This window comes from Triplophysa rosa, linkage group LG22, assembly GCF_024868665.1.
Source record: "Triplophysa rosa linkage group LG22, Trosa_1v2, whole genome shotgun sequence".
In the NCBI taxonomy this organism is placed as follows: Eukaryota; Metazoa; Chordata; class Actinopteri; order Cypriniformes; family Nemacheilidae; genus Triplophysa; species Triplophysa rosa.
In genome coordinates this window covers 19583789-19600319 of record NC_079911.1, presented here as the reverse complement: position 1 = coordinate 19600319, position 16531 = coordinate 19583789, and the positions used below count along the sequence as shown (strand labels likewise).

The following is a 16531-nucleotide window of genomic DNA, read 5'->3' as shown; positions in this document are numbered from 1 at the left end:
AATAAATTCATTAAAAATTCTGTGATACATTTATATTGTTTTTTTATTAATCAGGAAATTCTAACAACTCCAAGATGTCGTGCACCTGTTTGAGATCACGGTTTTAAAATCTGCTATTTTGTCTTACAAATATAGATTTGATAAATAACCATGGACGCAAATAAAGTACAGCCTACGTTCTGTACAAAAAAGATTAGGATAAACAAGTATAAGTTTAAAGAATATTAAATGTAACATAATAAATTGTGCTATAAATAAATACACAAATAATAAAAATGGTTCCCTAATGAAGTTTCAATATCATTTTTCGTTTTATTTTTGTTTACAAGCATTGTTAAAATAAATGGGTCATAGCCTATCTGCTAAAAATCAGTGTTGTGCTGTCGCAGAGACTTGTGGGTAATGCATGCACGATGCATCCAGTTTCACTTGGTCGAGCCAGCTGACTGGATCCTCAGCGTCATTCACCCGAAGCAATGCCGCATTTCGGCTAAACTCGTGAATTAATGTTTACACGATCTATTTGTTAGCTTCTTTGAACCTTTCGTCGGATTATCATGAGTCGAAGCGAGCATTCGTTACAGGCGCTGTCCTGGAGAAAGCTTTATTTGAGCAGAGCCAAACTCAAAGCCTCCAGTCGCACGTCGGCTCTTTTATCAGGTTTCGCAATGGTGAGTTCCCACTTACCAACTCTTGTTTATGTGCTGTTGATGATGCCCGATTTACGTGTGTAGAGTATGAAAGCGCGTGCATGTGCAAAAATAAGGTTGGGCGAACGCTTTTTGGTTTGCATTGACGTGGTGTCAAACGGCAAGTTCTTCGCGCTCGCGCACCGACGCACAAACTGACATCCGCAGTTGTTTGGTTACTGCTAATGCTCGGTTAATTGCTCTCTCACTTGGTAATGTTTTGAAATAAGTGAGCGTGACGAGACGAACCGGATGTCACCCGGATGCATTTCCACAGTACACTCTGAATATTGGAAACTCTGAATAAGAGAAACATGCATCAAGGTTTAGTTTACGATGTGTTGCAATGCCACACACTACTTGTAGTATATACAGTAGACGTGTCTTTCATAATAAAACATGCAGAATATATTTCATTTACAACAGGAACACTGATTTGGAACTTTTGATAATTAAGTAGAGTAACAGATTCAGTTTTACCTTTGCTTCTCATGTAACAGGTGGCCATGGTAGAAGTACAGCTCGATACCAATCACGACTATCCTCCAGGACTGCTTATTGCTTTTAGCGCCTGCACCACTGTGTTGGTGGCCGTCCACTTGTTCGCCCTCATGGTGAGCACCTGCATCCTACCAAACATCGAAGCGGTCAGCAACGTGCACAACCTCAACTCGGTGAAGGAATCGCCTCACGAGCGAATGCATCGCCACATTGAGCTGGCCTGGGCCTTTTCCACCGTCATTGGAACGCTGCTTTTCCTTGCTGAAGTGGTCTTGCTGTGCTGGGTGAAATTTTTACCCATAAAACCTAAAGACCAGAAAAATGGCACGGTCTCTGCCGGAGTGGCTGCTGCGATCACGTCTACCTCTATCATGGTGCCTTTCGGCTTGATTTTTATCCTCTTCGCTGTGCATTTCTATCGCTCGCTGGTCAGCCACAAGACTGACAGGCAGTTTCGAGAGCTGGAGGAATTGGAGGACTTGCAAAATGAACTGGACCATAGAGGAGAGGCATCTAGCTTACAGTCTCCCAGGTCTCTTTACCCTTAATTTTGAGTTTGGGGAAGACTTGATATGTAAAGTTCTGCGTGTGTCATTACTTGTGTTCTTAACCGTAGTTTTGTTCTATTTGTTGCATGTTGACACCAATGTGTCCAGTTTTATATGTGTTCAGCATTTGTGTACTGTTTCTGAAAAACATTTATTTGCGCTTACTGTGAAAGCATGCACTGCATGTTTATTAGATGTGTGTAGTACTTTCTATTGTATTCATCCTTTTTACACCACTAAGTCTTTTATTTTCAGTATGGCAGCTTTGCCAACTTTGTTAACCAAGCAAGAGTCTTTAAGTGAAATGACCCAACCTCAAAGGTGCCATTGGTTAAAATAGTGTTCAACCCTAACCATTATTTGACAAAAGATGTTTTTTTAACAAATAAATGACATGGTTTGCATTACGCAGTGAGTAATTATGTATGCAGGACACCCAAAGACTACAAAACTGATGTGTGGGAGCTTTTTTCATTTTGTGAATGTACAGGGGACACTTTTATGTCTATTTCAAGCGGCTAAATCAAAACCAAAAACTTGGTCTTATTAAAGGAATCCCCATCATTTCATTTATACAATTTTCATTTTTAAAATGTGCTCCTGCCATATTAATAGAAATGAAGGCACTTTATACAACAGCATCATGTTTGTATGTCCGTTTTTGGTAGTATTTCAATGTCCTATTAAATGGCAAAATTGATCATTTTAAAATTTGAAAGCAAGTACTTACTGCTATCAGTGTTGGCAGGATTGTATGATTATAGTGGCAATCACTTTTTAACAAAGTGTTTGATTATCACTGGAGTGTTAACCATGTAGTTACGTCTGCAGATCTCGATAAACGATTAAAACGATACAGTATAATTTCCAGATATCAAAATATATATAAAAGTTGCCCTTTAACGATCCTGTTCAATATTGTCATGTACAGTTCGATGAAATTATAAAATATGACATTGTAAGTCATGTTGGAAGTTTGGAACTGTATAATTCTCACATGCACTGTTATCATTGCAAACATTGCTGGGATTTGATCACTGTCCATTTGATATATTTTTAAACAAAGTCTTAAATAAAATTCAATTTTACACCTGTTTGTTTTATAATACATCCATTGAGGATTTGTCCAAGACCATTTGACATCATGTACCAACAGCTTTTTGTGTTACACATTTTAATACAGAGACAGGTTCATAAACATATTTCCACTGCACTCCCATCTTGAGTTCAAGAGACACAATACTGTCAGGATGCTATTGTTGATTTTTCATCGTTCTCAGTCAAATATGATTGTGCTTCCATCAATACAGACTGTGGATCCAGTAAGCAAACCTTAGAGAGATGTAAAAAGACAGTTATTTACAAAGTATTCAATAGATAAAAAACAATAATCTAAGTCCAAGCAACACCATCTAGATGTAGCCAAACAACGGAATCATAATTTGTGCTGTTGGCTTTTACAAGAGTCAAAAACAAATAGAAGTTGTATTTGCATTTCGTGCTACTGTTAAAATGGAAATCAGATCATGCAAATTAAAAAGCGAGTTACTTATGCAAAACATTTACCTTGGGAATTGGATAGATAGTGGGACTGGGTGCTGCTTCTCTCTCAGAATCAGTCAGTGTTCCACACTTGGCAACACCATCGACCCAGAAGCCTTCATACAGCTGACCTCTGTCCAGATAGAGGAACTTGCCACGGCCATTCTTCTTTCCGTCCCGCCACATGCCCACGTAGCGGTTTCCATTTGCTTCACCAAAGAAGGTAAAAACTCAAAAGTATTTCTCACAGGCACAGACATGAATGCCCAGTTTCACAGACAAGGCTTAGCTTAACATAGGACTAGGCATTAGTTAAATTAGGATATTTAAGTTTCTTTTATAAAAATGGCTTGGGAAAAGCATGACTGGTTTGCAATCTTGAGTCACAACAATGTCACTGACATATTTTAACATATACTGTATTAGTACAAGCTGGTTTCACTTTAGACAGCTCAAGTATTTATTGTAGACTGCATGGGACAAGTCTGTGAAACCGGGCCTAAGTGTCTAATCGTGTAAATCAGCTGTCCAGATGTTTGTCTTATATTTAATCCCAGAATCAAAATTCTTTTAAGGTAGGTGATGCTTTTGTAAGATGAATTATTTCTTTGCATATTGTGGCATTGTTGTGGCACATTTTCATTACTGTAAAGCTCAACATAAATATTATAGGGATAGTTCGCCCAGAAACTAAACGTGTTTTGTGTCCATACAATGGAAGTTCTCCAAAATTTCTTTGGTTTTCTGCAGATTTGAAATGACATGAGGGTGAGTAAATCATTTTTGGGTGAACTATGAGTAATTATTGACATATTTATAATGTACTTATACTGCAAATATACTGTAGTAAAAAGTGGATTTTTTTAACAAAGGTTTGTTTTATTCACAAAAAAACAAGTAAACATTTGCACGCAATACATTAATGAGACTTTGAATAATAACAAATTGTATCACTCACAGTTTCCAGTCCTTACCCAGAAACAGCACACCCTGTCCATGATGCTTATCCTCAAGCCACTGGCCTTCATACACATCACCGTTTTCATACTCCATTCTTCCCCATCCAGCTCTCTGATCTTTACTCCAATGCCCCTCATAAAAAGCAGATGGACCGTAGAAATACGTCCCAGCACCCTTTGAATAAACAACATTGATTTTACATTAATTAAAACTATTTGTAGAATATGAAGAGTTTGTTTCCAAAATGAGATAACTCCGTTTTAAAAAATAATCAAAAATCATGTTTTTTATTGTGCATTCCAATTAATATCAATCAAAGTGCAGTTGGTTTGTTTTGATTTACGCCATAATAACAGCAAAATACAGCTAACTAACACAATACAACACAATACAAACATGATAACCTAATAAAAAACATGATTTTTGAATTTTGGAACCAAACTCTTCATATATGGTCCATATAATCTTTTATTTGAGCAAAACTAGTTTAAACTTACCTCTTTCTTGTCATTCTTCCAATAACCTGCATATGTCCTCACATATTCTTTCTTCTCAGTGTCAAACTTGGCAAGAAGTCCAAATCCATTTCGCTTTCCACAACTCCAGTCCCCATCAAAGATTATTCCTGCTTGCTTCCAAACCTGCATTCCTTTTCCTTATCAGAGTAAGAGCTATGTTCAGGAACATTTTGTTAATGGACGAAATTGAACAAGTCTGGCTTTGATAAGCTATTAGTCTGAAGCGTTTCCTTCGAACACTAAACGTAACTCACACCGCAAGGATCTAAATATAAGTAAATTAAATAAAAGCCTGTCCATTCAAACTGCCAGAAGCAAAGCAACATTTGAGCGGTTTTATTGTTTACCAGCCTGATCTGAAAGGGCTGGCAAGTTTTAAATGTGTTATTTAAAGGTCCTTCAATCCTAAAAGTATTACCATGTTTCTTATTGTCCAACCACTCGCCACTGTACTGATCTCCGTTGACTGAATAGACGGTGTGGTGCAGTCCACATTTCTGGGCTTTTTTGTCCCATACTTTTACAAGGGGTTCAGTAGTCTGAGGTTTCTTTAAAAAAGGCATGCTGCACAAGAAAAGAGAAAGATGTTGCGTAATGCACATCACAGACAGCAGAAATACACCAGTTTCACTAAGCAAAAAGTAGCATGGTATTACCATGGTATATAGGGGGATGGTGCCAGGGCAACACTACGAGTTATTGGACTTTATTTCACTTTATTTAATCATGGCATTACCATAGTAAAAACAATGACATGCTGTTAAAGTCCAAGTCAAAGTCTGCTTTGTTGTCAATTCTGACACATGTACAGTACACACATATGGAGGATTGAAATTGTGTTACTCTCAGACCCATGGTGCATACAAATAACACTACACAGAATAAACATATATATAAAAAATACAGACTATATATATGTAAAATACAACTTTTACAAGCAGGGATATTTGAAAAAAGAAAAGAAGACGCAATAAACAACATATAAATACAATAGCGGATAAATGTACATATCTTAACTTAGATTTAGAAAAGTTAGATCATACCTGTGACGTTTTCAACTGTCCAGACCACTAAACACCACACGCTTTATGGAAAAAAATATTTAATACTAAAATATCTACATTTATATAAATAGATAAACACTTAAAATTTAAATACATTAAATAAACACTTACATTTGAGTATTTAAACATTAAAAATAAGCATTAAAAATATGTTACTTGTTTAGACGTCTCGTGAGACTTCGTGTACGGTAACCTAGCGACAAGCCTTGACCAATCGTATCTACGGTTTCCGGCGCTCCCACTCGCTACGCGGCGATGTTGCCCTCGAAAGCTCATGCTCGATCCTGATTGGCCGATGGCGAACAAGCGGAGGTGATAGAAAAGCTGCAGCGCCCATTAGCGGCAGCGTGCGGCAGAGCAGCGCGAGCGCAGACGGGTACAATGTCACTGGAGAGATGTCAAAGTGAATGGGCAGAAATCGAGCAGGAATATCAACAATTACAGGTTTGAATCGAACACATTTACGTTATTTGCGCCCCCCGATAGCTAAAGGATGAACCTCGTGCTAGTTGTAATGCGAAGGGATTGTGTATTATGTGGCTAACAGGCTATAGCTTTCTTTTGTTGCTGTCCATGTGTGTTAAATCAGCATCAGTCATTCAAGTAACATTCGTCAGTGTGTGTATTTGTTTGTAAGTTTGACAACATATATATATATATATATATCCTAACGTTGTGTGAGTTTTGGTGTGTTGTATGTGTAGATCTTTATGATCTGATAATGGTTTACGAGTTTTGCAGGATAAACCTGGTAAAGGTTAGATGTTAACTGAGAGGAGTTACAGTATTGCTCAACTGTTAAAAATACACTTCACTCATATGATCGATCGTGATAGTCAGGTGAGATGGAAAGTGAATCATTGATTCAATGTTCACATGACTATTTTCTCCGAGATTCGTTCTATTATAAGTACCACAGTGCTATTGTGGTTTTTAGGACCATGGTACCATGGTAATACTATATTTTGGGGTATGTATCATGGGTTTCTTTGAGTACCATGTAAATGTCATGGTATGTGAATGAAGTCCTATTTAGTTGCCATACAATTACTTCACCATGATACTGTTACAGAACTTTTTTATATGGTTGTCAGCTGTTACTGAGATAAACCGTGAAGTTTATTGTGCATAACTGCATCACACATCATTAGGATTAATGGGATAGATTGGCCGATGCTTAAAATATCCCAAGCAGACTGCATCATGCTCAAAATGTCCCTGCCCAAAGTTGGCATGCGTCCATTTTAAATTTCATGCCCACCCTGACCCAGAGCCGTTGTCAGATATGTGATGAGGAAGGTTAGGCATTGGTCATATAGACCATGGTGAAAGTATGCGTTAGTGTAGAATACTCATTAGAGGTGGGGGATTTAAGCAATGACCCCTTGTTGACCCCTGCGTAGCGGCCCTGTTATGTTTTCGTCGTATTTGCTGGTTCATGGAAGCAATAACTGTTTCGAACCCATTTTATCCAACAGACAAAGATCAAAACAGGCCATTCAGGACGGACATAATACAGGGAGGGACACGATTTGTTCTCTTGTGAATTGTTAGAATCATGACGTGGTTTTATATGACAGGTGGTTAAAAATATCAGGGCTTGGCTGACCGGGTGGAGCAGTATATTACATTTTGTAATGAAAGTTACAGTTTTAAAACAATATGCACTGATGAATCGCGCACACTTGGATAAGACACGTGTATTTAAAAAAGAAACGGGTTCTTTTTCACTTTGTATGTATATATTGTTTTATTATTTGTTTTAGGAAACGCACAAAGTCTACAGACAGAAGCTAGAGGAGTTGACAAACCTCCAGGCGATGTGCAGCAATGCCATCGGCAAACAGAGAAAGGGCCTTAAAGACCTCAAGCAAAGTCTTCATAAGTATGTGCCAAGTTTATTATGCTACCCAAAATCTCCGTGTGTATAAAGTTTGTTATAAGTTGCTTTTCTTATGAACATGTTGTTTGCCTGACGAAGACATTTTCGAAACGTTCATATTTGAATAAATAACTGATGGGGATAAATTGGCTGATGGGATGTGCACATTTTTTCACATTGCTTATAAAATGCGCATATTCACAATAAGCTAGTCCTTTTTCTCTTTTCTTTTGAACAGGTGCGCAAGTACCTGCGGTGACAAAGAGTCTGAAGTTATAAAGGATCTACAGGGACAAATTAAAGAAAAGCAAAATGTCTTTTCTGACATGGAGGCCTATTTGCCAAAGAAAAATGGGTGAGTTTACATTGAATGCCATTTTGTTTGATTTTTTGGCTTTTGTTCCTGTTTTAAACTCGCTCTCTTCTTTACAGATTGTATTTAAACTTGGTTCTGGGAAATGTGAACGTTACGCTGCTCAGCAACCAAGCCAAGTAAGTCAGATGTGAGCAGGTCAGTGTTTGAAGATGCCATGGAAATTTCCTAATACAAAACCGCTGACTTTGTGTTTTCTGAATCAGGTTTGCGTACAAAGATGAATATGAAAAGTTCAAACTTTATATGACTATAATACTAATGTTTGGTGCCGTTACATGCCTCTTTCTTCTCAACTATCGGTGAGCGTAAAGAGCTTCACATGAATCTATATAAAAGCTTTTGCACTGTAACATGGACACACGCTATTTCTTCACAGGGTTATTGATGAAATCTTCAACTTTTTATTGGTTTGGTACTATTGCACATTGACAATAAGGGAAAGTATCCTGATAAACAATGGCTCGCGGTAAGTTGATCTAAACTTAACAAACGCTTTGATTCATTGCATTCACTGTGCATATTTTGGGAATCAAACCCATGACGCTGGCATTGCTGAGTGTTTTTATAGCATTTATATAATGAGGTTACATGCTTATTAAGTTAGAGAACAAATTGAATTTGGTAGCTGTCGGTGTTTATTAAGATAAAGATGAGAGTCGGTCCTTTTGAGGTGATCAGTGTTGGTGGTGTGTGTGTAACAGAAGTTGACACTGTACATTTCCAGTTTTCATGTATGTTATTCATCAAACGTTTGCGTTTGCTTTGCTTGGACCCCTCAAAAAACAAAAGTTTATCTTTTATTTGTCCCTTAAATGTATCTGATGATTGCATTGTTTTTCCATTCCTGTAGAATTAAAGGCTGGTGGGTTTCACATCATTATGTCTCGACCTTTTTATCAGGTGTCATGTTGACATGGTAAGCGAGACAGTGCTAGTTCTAATAATCTTTTTTAGAGAATAATTGCGTCTTTTTGGCCTTGTTTGTCTAACTTTTATCTGTGCTGTCTTTAAAGGCCAGAAGGTCCAATGTATCAGATGTTTAGAAGTCAGTTCTTGGCCTTCTCCATTTATCAGAGTATGTAAACCAGTTTCAATCCGTCTTGCGTTGATTGCATGTTCGCAACAGTTTTTTTGTTATGAAGCTTCTTGTTTACTTGCCAGGTTGTGTGCAGTTTCTTCAGTATTATTATCAGAGTGGCTGCTTGTATCGGTTACGAGCTCTGGGGGAAAGAAACCAGTTGGACCTTACAGTGGGTAAGAATACCGTGGTGCATGTTTAGCATGAATCCGGATCCGGCGTGATGTTTGGAGTCGTCTTTTGTTTCCTTTGCAGAAGGTTTTCAGTCATGGATGTGGAGGGGACTCACGTTTGTTCTTCCCTTTCTGTTCTTTGGCCATGTGAGTACCAGTGGTTCTTTTGAGTTATTTTCAGATGATTTTACACATTCTTTATGGATAATAGTACATATTTTATATATAATATTCTGCATTTCAAATATGGATAGCTTTAATTCAGTCATACTCTGTATGTTGTATGTTTTAGCTCTGCTGAGTTTATACATGCCTGACCGCTTAAGCACTTAAACCACAAACCGTATGTTTCATGTGCATGCATGTGCAACATTGAGGTTAGCCCGCTAACATTAAGGGCTTATTATCAACCCAAGAACGGCCGTAATGGTGGCTAAGAAGCTAATAAATCCTAATGGGGCTTCATGGTTCTACTAAAACTTCATTTTACAAGTATGTGATTTATGTTAACATGCATTTGAGGCTGTAGCAGCTGTGAAAATCTGCACATCAGTTCGAATGGACGTTTGGATTGATTCGGTTCAGTGACATGAAAGATATTGTGTTGATTTTCTTTTCTTCTGATCAGTTTTGGCAGCTGTACAATGCTGTGACCCTTTTGAATCTTTCTGCCCTGGAAGACTGCAAAGAGTGGCAGGTAAAGACAGGAATATAGTTGTTTTGTTTGTGGGTGTATTTTAGTTCGACTCTTACTCTCGAAAAAGCATGTTTTTGTTCATTTGATTGACATTTCTTTTATATTGTAGGTGTTCATGTTGGCCTTGACATTTCTCGTCCTGTTCCTGGGGAATTTTCTCACTACACTGAAAGTGGTCCATCACAAAATCCAGAAGAACAAAAACAAGGTCAAAAAGAACTGATGAGAGGTTGAATGTAAGAGCTCTCACCCGACAAGTCTGCTGCGGAACACAGAACTAAACTGCAAAGTGCACAAACTTGTTTCGTCTCTCGACGTTCTGTCTGGGTGTCGCAGGAGCTGTTTGAAAGGGGCGGTGTCAGACGGTATCGCGTCCCAAAATCATCGACGGCGGCAGCGGAAACTCAAGATTATGTGTCAAGTTTCCCTTTCGTCGCGTGTTGTTTTTGCTGTTATTTATGCAATCACAGCTAGTAGAGGCTAACGTGTGAGTTAGGAACCACTGAAAACCTTCACTGTTTAAAACACTGTATTCTAAATACCAGAGGATTCACTTTTATTTTGCTCCTGTGCATGAAGATGTTTACAAAAAGCCACATTTAAACTTTATGCAATGCAACTGTAAGGTTGTAGAACTGCTAGTTGGTCAAAGTGTCTCAAAGGGATTTTTTTGCATTTTTAACAAAGCTGGATAGTCATTAAGGTGCAACAGAATAAATACTTACTCTCCTAGGAGACATTTAAACTAAAGTTCATGCATTTAGTGTTGTGGGGGAAAGAATTTTAATAAAGGCACAAATGTGTTTCTGCACGTTTTAGCTTGTCGGTGCAGTTAAGCGGGCCGGATTCTTAAAGTTGTGTCAAGGTCACGTGATAATTTTTGACACTTTAAATATGGATTTGTACTTTTAATAATGGCAATAAAGCTCCATTTACGTTTCACAGTAGTAAATTTTGAGTCGGAACAATTTGAGCGTTTCAATTTTTGGCTCATAATTTAAAGTCATAGATATTCAGCTGCTTTAAAAGTTAACGGGTTGCTGAATAGTAACTGTTTTCAGTCAATGTGCGGTTACAGTTGCATCTGCTGTGATAAGGGGAGCTGTGCTGGTTCTAAAGCCTGTATGATTTTGCAAATGTCTACTTTTACTGACCATTGTAATATGTCAACAAAGGGATTTATTGTTGCCTAATAATGCAGCGTTTTTGATTCGGGGAACTTGCTGACAAAACTTTTGTGAATATCTCTGAGCTGAGTAAAGAAAGAAATTTAGTAGCTGGAATATTTTTGCCTTAACTCATATTTTATGTCTGTTCACATCTGGTTTAGTTTTGTCTAGAAATCATGCACTACTCAGAACGGCTCTCTGAATTATTTGAAAGTGTAATAAGCTCTGTTAATTGGAACTGAAAGGGTAGACTGTAATCAAAGGGATTCCTTATGTTGGGAAATGCTTTTTTATCAAATCATTTGTTGATACTAAAGATGGTTTGTATATAATATCGTTTTGCATTGAAATCACTGCACTTGCTTGAACATGGAGCCCTCAAACTTAAGAAAAAAACATCTCTAGAGGGCCAGTTAGACATCAAGCTGAATTTCATTTCAATTCACCATCTATTAAAGGCAAATAAAATCGATGTGATGCAACCTCTGTGGCCTCGTGTGAAATTCGAGTGTTATTCATGTTGTCACCAGCAGAGGGCTGAAGAACTGAATTTCTGTGTTTAGGAATGATCACTGAAGCCTTCACTGTAAACAAATAGACATTTTTCTAAACCTTAATAACACACATTTTATTTTTTATTTATATAAACGACCCTTTCAAAGCGCTTGTAAAACCTAGTGTGTAGTGTTTTATAGAATGACCACAAACCCTTAACAAAAATTAAACAATTATTTCATCATTTGTTCACCTTCGTCATTCCAAATGTGTATGCCTTTCTTTCTTCTACAGAACGCAAAAGATATTTTGAAGAACGTTGGTATCCAAACAACATTGACTTTCATTGTATGAACACACAACTACGGAGACATTTCTCAAAATATCTTCTTTTGTGTTCGTTTTGTGTGAAGAAATAGAATCATATACAGGTTTTGAACGGCACGAGAGTGAACAAATGATGAAAGAATTGTAATTCTAGGTGAAGTGTTTTTCTTTAAAGTCAAAGGAAGAGTTCGGTCTTCAGGTCTGTATTGTCACGCAATAGTTTGCGGAGACTTCCGTTCCTACAGTCACATCCTGCTAAACATGAGCTGTTGTGCTCACCGCAAGAAGATCGTTGTTATATTTTAACCAAATTTGTTTTGCAAGGAAAGCAAAGGCTCTATCATTTGAACATTATATCATTTTAAATGACATGAATCCAACCAATAGCCTACACAGCTGTAGTAACACAAATCGAATGCACAAACTATACCTTTAAATTTGATTTCACAGTTTTTTGGGGGTGGGGGATAAAAAACGGTTTACATAGGACGCAATATCCTGTAAAACAAATTCTCTTTATTTGAACATGTGAAATAAACAATGAAAAAATGGTTGAAATGGTCAAAACAGCGGCAACAAGAAAACACACACGTTGTTGTGCATGCCCACTATGGTATTCTCTGACATACCTAACTTTTACCAAAATTAACCATGGTTTTACTATAGTAAAATTAGACTAGAAGTCTGTTTTGGGGAGATTTGGAGTACCACAGCTTTACTACAAATACCATGGTTAGTTTGTGGTTAGCATAGTTTGTCTCGCCAACCATGTTTTTTGGTTTTGTTGCGGTTTTGATTGAATTTAATACCACGGTTAATTTTCATAAGAGTAGAGGGACAATGTAAACACCACATACATAAATATAATAGTTATTCAAGCATGGCATTTATCAAAATATGACATCTTATATTAGCACTGTACCGTAGTACAACCACAGTAGGTTTTGGTGCAACTTGTACATATAAATGTGCATGTGAATCAAAAGAATCGTGCAACAGTAACATGTTACATCCCAGTGCACAATATAGGCAGTTACGAACGCTTCAGCAGTGCACCATCACTGTCACCAAAGGGGAACCAGATGTAGAAAGACATCCCATAATCGGTTTCTTTCCTGAGACAACAGCAGCATTTCGTGCATTCCCGTCATTGCATTTGATCAGGTTGATCAGGTATCAACAACACGCAAAGGCAGGTGTGGCTCACGTTCCTAAACACCACGTGGTCCAACACACACTTCATGTCCTTCGAAACGGCTCAGCCATTTCTTTTCATATTCATCTGAACGTTTCCAAAAAGTTTTCTTGCAGTGGTCACAGGATGCTGCAGTGCTTCTTCTTCTTGCGGGCGTGTTTTGCTTTGGCTCTGGCTGCGAGCGCTCGCTTGACCGTTTCTCTGAAAATGTCCTCCACGTTTTCTCTGTATTTAGCCGAACACTCCAGGTATACCTCAGCTTTCAATTGCTTCTGGATCTCCTCACCCTGTTGAAATATGAGTGACAGGCTTTTGGTGTAGTGACAAGAATAGTCAATAAGTCAAGAACGCAGCGTCATGTCGACTTTAATAAAGTCCTTTTTTATTAAAAAGCAATATCTGTAACTTAAGCTGCGTTCATGCCTTTACGTGCTGTTGCATACCTGGAGGTAGGTGATAGGAGCCATATCTAAGGCTTTGAGTTTTCTCATCTTCTCTTTGTCCTTTCTCAAGTCTGTCTTGCATCCTATCAGGATGATGGGGGTGTCGCGGCAGAAATGATGGACTTCCGGGTACCACTGCGGGGGAGAGATAAAACCAAAACTGAGCAAGCAACAATAGCTTTCACAAGGCCTGACCATGAATGCGTGGTGTTTCTCTTTGTTTTTATGTGTTCAAGGCTCAGTGCATTCCTCTTAGCTGACTAACAAGACACCGCCAACAGAATGAAACGTACTGTTTGTTTTCCGTAGCAGAGCTGTATAATGTTCTCCTGTTCAGGTCAAAGTTTATTAGCTCACAAACTGCTCCAGGGGAAAATGTTACAGCAGAGTTCTCATTTTTGGGGCTTTTATCTCAGATGTCCTACCTAAACTTCTTCAGAATCAAATAACACACCAGGGACAAATATTGACTTAGCATAGATCTGATTAGTGAGGTTCTGAAGAAATGAATGAGAAATGCTGAAGTCCATATGAAAATCTCTGATGTTTGTTTGAGACACTCCAAAGGGTGTTTCGCTAGACGTTTAGAGTTGATTATTTCACCTTTATCGTGACGTTGTCGAAAGAGGTTGGATTGGTCACATCATAACAGATGAGAACAAGGTTTACGTCTTGATACGAGAGAGGCCTCAAGCGATCGTAGTCTTCTTGACCTGTAAACATACACAGACGACAGAAATCAGATCAAATGTATCACACGGAAAACAGCGCGGCATTATTTGGACTGTTTCTATGCGACGCTTCTGAAAAACACCTCAGCCATTCCGCAGAGGTGTAGAACAGCGACCACAGAGCATCTTCTTATAACTCATATTTTATGAACAAGAGTATTTTGAAAACTGTGGTATAAAAACCCACATCCTGACTGACAAACGTCCTGTTCCTGCGAGGCAAAGAGAGTCTGGGGCGGCCGGGCGTCTCTGATAAGCACTTGTCTAGAAAAGGCCATGAAATGTGTGGAAAGATGGTTACTTCACAGAATGTTTTTTAAAGGGCAGATCTGGAAGCGTCTCACTGAGTAAATAAAAGAGAATTTGTTCGGGACAACTTTGTTATGAAGAAATGTGTTCGTTTCCTATGTTCAGAAGTGCTTACCAATAGGTTAGCTTACCAGTTTTCAAAAGAAAAAGTATGAATAATTACAAGGAAATACAATTTAACGCTATTGTTACAGGATTCATTCTGATCTGTGAGTAAAAGCCAGTTGAAATAATTCTCCATAAAGCTCGCTATATTTCCTGCAGTTTGGTAGCTCCAGAATGTGGAGTTTCATTGAAATGTTTGTATAACTAAAATCATAAAATATGAATTTGAACATGTGAAACATTCAATGTTAGTGTCTTGCACAAATCTCACGAACTAATTCGTGAAGCCATAGTTTATAGACATAAATAATCACAATAGTTGAGTTGTTTAAACCGTCCCAAAAAGACTTTTTATCATTTATACATGAGAGTTTATTTCAACGAGGAACCGTCCTTTTCTAATCATTCAGAATTCGATCTGCCTAGAAAAAAACACTGTTTGATTCTTAATTATTTACTTAAGGAACACGGTCTCTCCTCGGGCTGGCAACTATGAATACGCCTCACACCCGTTTTCCACTCAACATTCCTGCTTTAATATTCAATCAATGAACCCTGACACTAAAAACACTGGGACGTTTGGCATTTTAAGGTGCGTCTACAGCTTTCAGACACTTACCTGCTGTATCGTAAAGATTTAGCTGAATGTCTTTCCCTCCATGATTCACAGTGGTGACGTATTTGTCGAACACAGATGGGGCGTATTTCTGTTAAACATCAAGTTTAAATTAGAGAAGTACAGCAATAATAAAGGTGTTGGCAGAAACTAGATTTTCTATCTAGGACTGGAAAAGCTTGCTGAGGATGTTGTGTAAATAACACGTTTGCAATGTTCCCTTCTCATTAAACTGTTACCTGAAAATGTGTGGAAGGTTAAACGCTCCTGAAAAGAACAGGGTGCTTGATTGTGTCCATTTTTTTACATTTGTATGTTGCCCTTTAAAGTCCTGATCAAAATTCTGTCATCATTTACCAACAGTTGCACCAAACCTCTGAATGTTAAGACAGTCTCAGTCACCATTCACTTTTCATTGGAATTAAGATGCTCTGAAAGTGAAGGGTGACTGAGACTGTCAGACCCTAACATTCTGCTTTTTGTGTTCCACGCAGTAATGATTCTGAAACTACTTAAAAGTATGTGAATAATTACATCCCCTTTAAGCATCAAAGGCTCACCTCTGGAAAGTCTCCTTTGGCGTACACCATCAGCAGGGATGTCTTTCCACAACCCCCATCTCCAACAATCACAATTTTAAGTTCATCTTTTTGAGTGCCATTGCTGGCTATAGTCCGGTTCTGTGTCATCTCCGGCCGAGTCAGTTTCTCCAGCAGGTGCCCAAGTAAACAGATGTGTCAATGTGTACATTCATTTGTCGCAGAGTGAGCATATTGTGAGAGTAAACTGTGTCAGGTACAGTAAGAAAGCTGCTTTTCAGCGCTCACTTCCTCCTCCTCTCGGTTACAGTTTTTTTTCCCTTTCAAACCATGTGACTATGTTTTCAGAATATACTAGATAAGAGCGTGTTGCTGTAATTGAACATGTGTCTTTCCCTCACTTCGCATGGTCTGTCATCACTAGGCGGAGTGAATAAAGGCTGGGACACACCCTCTAGAATGAGGTTGCTTCCTGCAAGGCGCAACTTAAATGAGACAGAGCTATGAAAATCTTCATTTTTCGCATTCTCCAGAGGGTGGAGTATAGCTTAACATCAATGGAGTCATAGATGGA

At 38.2% G+C, this 16531-nt stretch overlaps 4 protein-coding genes across 6 annotated transcripts; 2 read left to right on the top strand and 2 right to left on the bottom strand.

Annotated features, from left to right (window-relative positions):
* The first annotated feature begins 549 nt into the window (after positions 1-549).
* Positions 550-2815, top strand: orai1b (ORAI calcium release-activated calcium modulator 1b). The gene is made up of 2 exons (XM_057320337.1): positions 550-671; positions 1190-2815. Exons 1-2 carry the CDS (start codon positions 558-560, stop codon positions 1736-1738), a joined length of 663 nt encoding a protein of 220 aa, XP_057176320.1. The 5' UTR covers positions 550-557; the 3' UTR covers positions 1739-2815.
* A 138-nt stretch (positions 2816-2953) lies between these two features.
* Positions 2954-6024, bottom strand: morn3 (MORN repeat containing 3). 2 transcript variants are annotated; one of them, XM_057320336.1, is made up of 7 exons: positions 5979-6024; positions 5802-5842; positions 5177-5322; positions 4738-4895; positions 4255-4414; positions 3305-3489; positions 2954-3070 (listed from the first exon to the last, which is right to left on the bottom strand). In XM_057320336.1, the coding sequence occupies exons 3-7, from the start codon at positions 5319-5321 to the stop codon at positions 2984-2986; spliced, it is 735 nt and encodes a 244-aa protein (XP_057176319.1). In that variant the 5' UTR covers position 5322; positions 5802-5842; positions 5979-6024; the 3' UTR covers positions 2954-2983. The 2 variants fall into 2 exon arrangements, with proteins under 2 accessions (XP_057176319.1, XP_057176318.1); XM_057320335.1 differs by having other exon boundaries at positions 5934-6006.
* tmem120b (transmembrane protein 120B) lies at positions 3372-11914 on the top strand. Of its 2 annotated transcripts, none has more exons than XM_057320334.1 (12): positions 3372-3503; positions 7589-7707; positions 7943-8059; positions 8137-8196; positions 8284-8379; positions 8457-8546; positions 8931-8996; positions 9094-9155; positions 9242-9334; positions 9414-9478; positions 9960-10028; positions 10138-11914. In XM_057320334.1, the coding sequence occupies exons 2-12, from the start codon at positions 7643-7645 to the stop codon at positions 10249-10251; spliced, it is 897 nt and encodes a 298-aa protein (XP_057176317.1). In that variant the 5' UTR covers positions 3372-3503; positions 7589-7642; the 3' UTR covers positions 10252-11914. The 2 variants fall into 2 exon arrangements, with proteins under 2 accessions (XP_057176317.1, XP_057176315.1); XM_057320332.1 differs by lacking the exon at positions 3372-3503 and adding an exon at positions 6160-6266 and having other exon boundaries at positions 10138-11912.
* A 601-nt stretch (positions 11915-12515) lies between these two features.
* rhof (ras homolog family member F) lies at positions 12516-16254 on the bottom strand. Its single transcript, XM_057320395.1, has 5 exons — positions 15979-16254; positions 15422-15509; positions 14261-14370; positions 13658-13792; positions 12516-13501 (listed from the first exon to the last, which is right to left on the bottom strand). The coding sequence occupies exons 1-5, from the start codon at positions 16105-16107 to the stop codon at positions 13334-13336; spliced, it is 630 nt and encodes a 209-aa protein (XP_057176378.1). The 5' UTR covers positions 16108-16254; the 3' UTR covers positions 12516-13333.
* Positions 16255-16531: the final 277 nt, after the last annotated feature.

Bases quoted from the DNA above. Each gene is read 5' to 3' on its own strand.
- orai1b (XM_057320337.1), top strand. From the start codon at position 558: ATGAGTCGAAGCGAGCATTCGTTACAGGCGCTGTCCTGGAGAAAGCTT. The intron at 672-1,189 runs GTGAGTTCCCAC...CTCATGTAACAG, and splicing joins TTTTATCAGGTTTCGCAATG to GTGGCCATGGTAGAAGTACA.
- morn3 (XM_057320336.1), bottom strand. From the start codon at position 5,321: ATGCCTTTTTTAAAGAAACCTCAGACTACTGAACCCCTTGTAAAAGTA. The intron at 3,490-4,254 runs GTAAGGACTGGA...TCTTTGGTGAAG, and splicing joins ACAGGGTGTGCTGTTTCTGG to CAAATGGAAACCGCTACGTG. The intron at 3,071-3,304 runs GTAAATGTTTTG...CATCTCTCTAAG, and splicing joins CTATCTATCCAATTCCCAAG to GTTTGCTTACTGGATCCACA.
- tmem120b (XM_057320332.1), top strand. From the start codon at position 6,204: ATGTCACTGGAGAGATGTCAAAGTGAATGGGCAGAAATCGAGCAGGAA. The intron at 8,997-9,093 runs GTAAGCGAGACA...CTGTCTTTAAAG, and splicing joins TCAGGTGTCATGTTGACATG to GCCAGAAGGTCCAATGTATC. The intron at 9,335-9,413 runs GTAAGAATACCG...TTTCCTTTGCAG, and splicing joins CCAGTTGGACCTTACAGTGG to AAGGTTTTCAGTCATGGATG.
- rhof (XM_057320395.1), bottom strand. From the start codon at position 16,107: ATGACACAGAACCGGACTATAGCCAGCAATGGCACTCAAAAAGATGAA. The intron at 13,793-14,260 runs GTGAAATAATCA...TCTCCCCCGCAG, and splicing joins TCGACAACGTCACGATAAAG to TGGTACCCGGAAGTCCATCA. The intron at 13,502-13,657 runs GTATGCAACAGC...ATATTTCAACAG, and splicing joins CTCCTATCACCTACCTCCAG to GGTGAGGAGATCCAGAAGCA.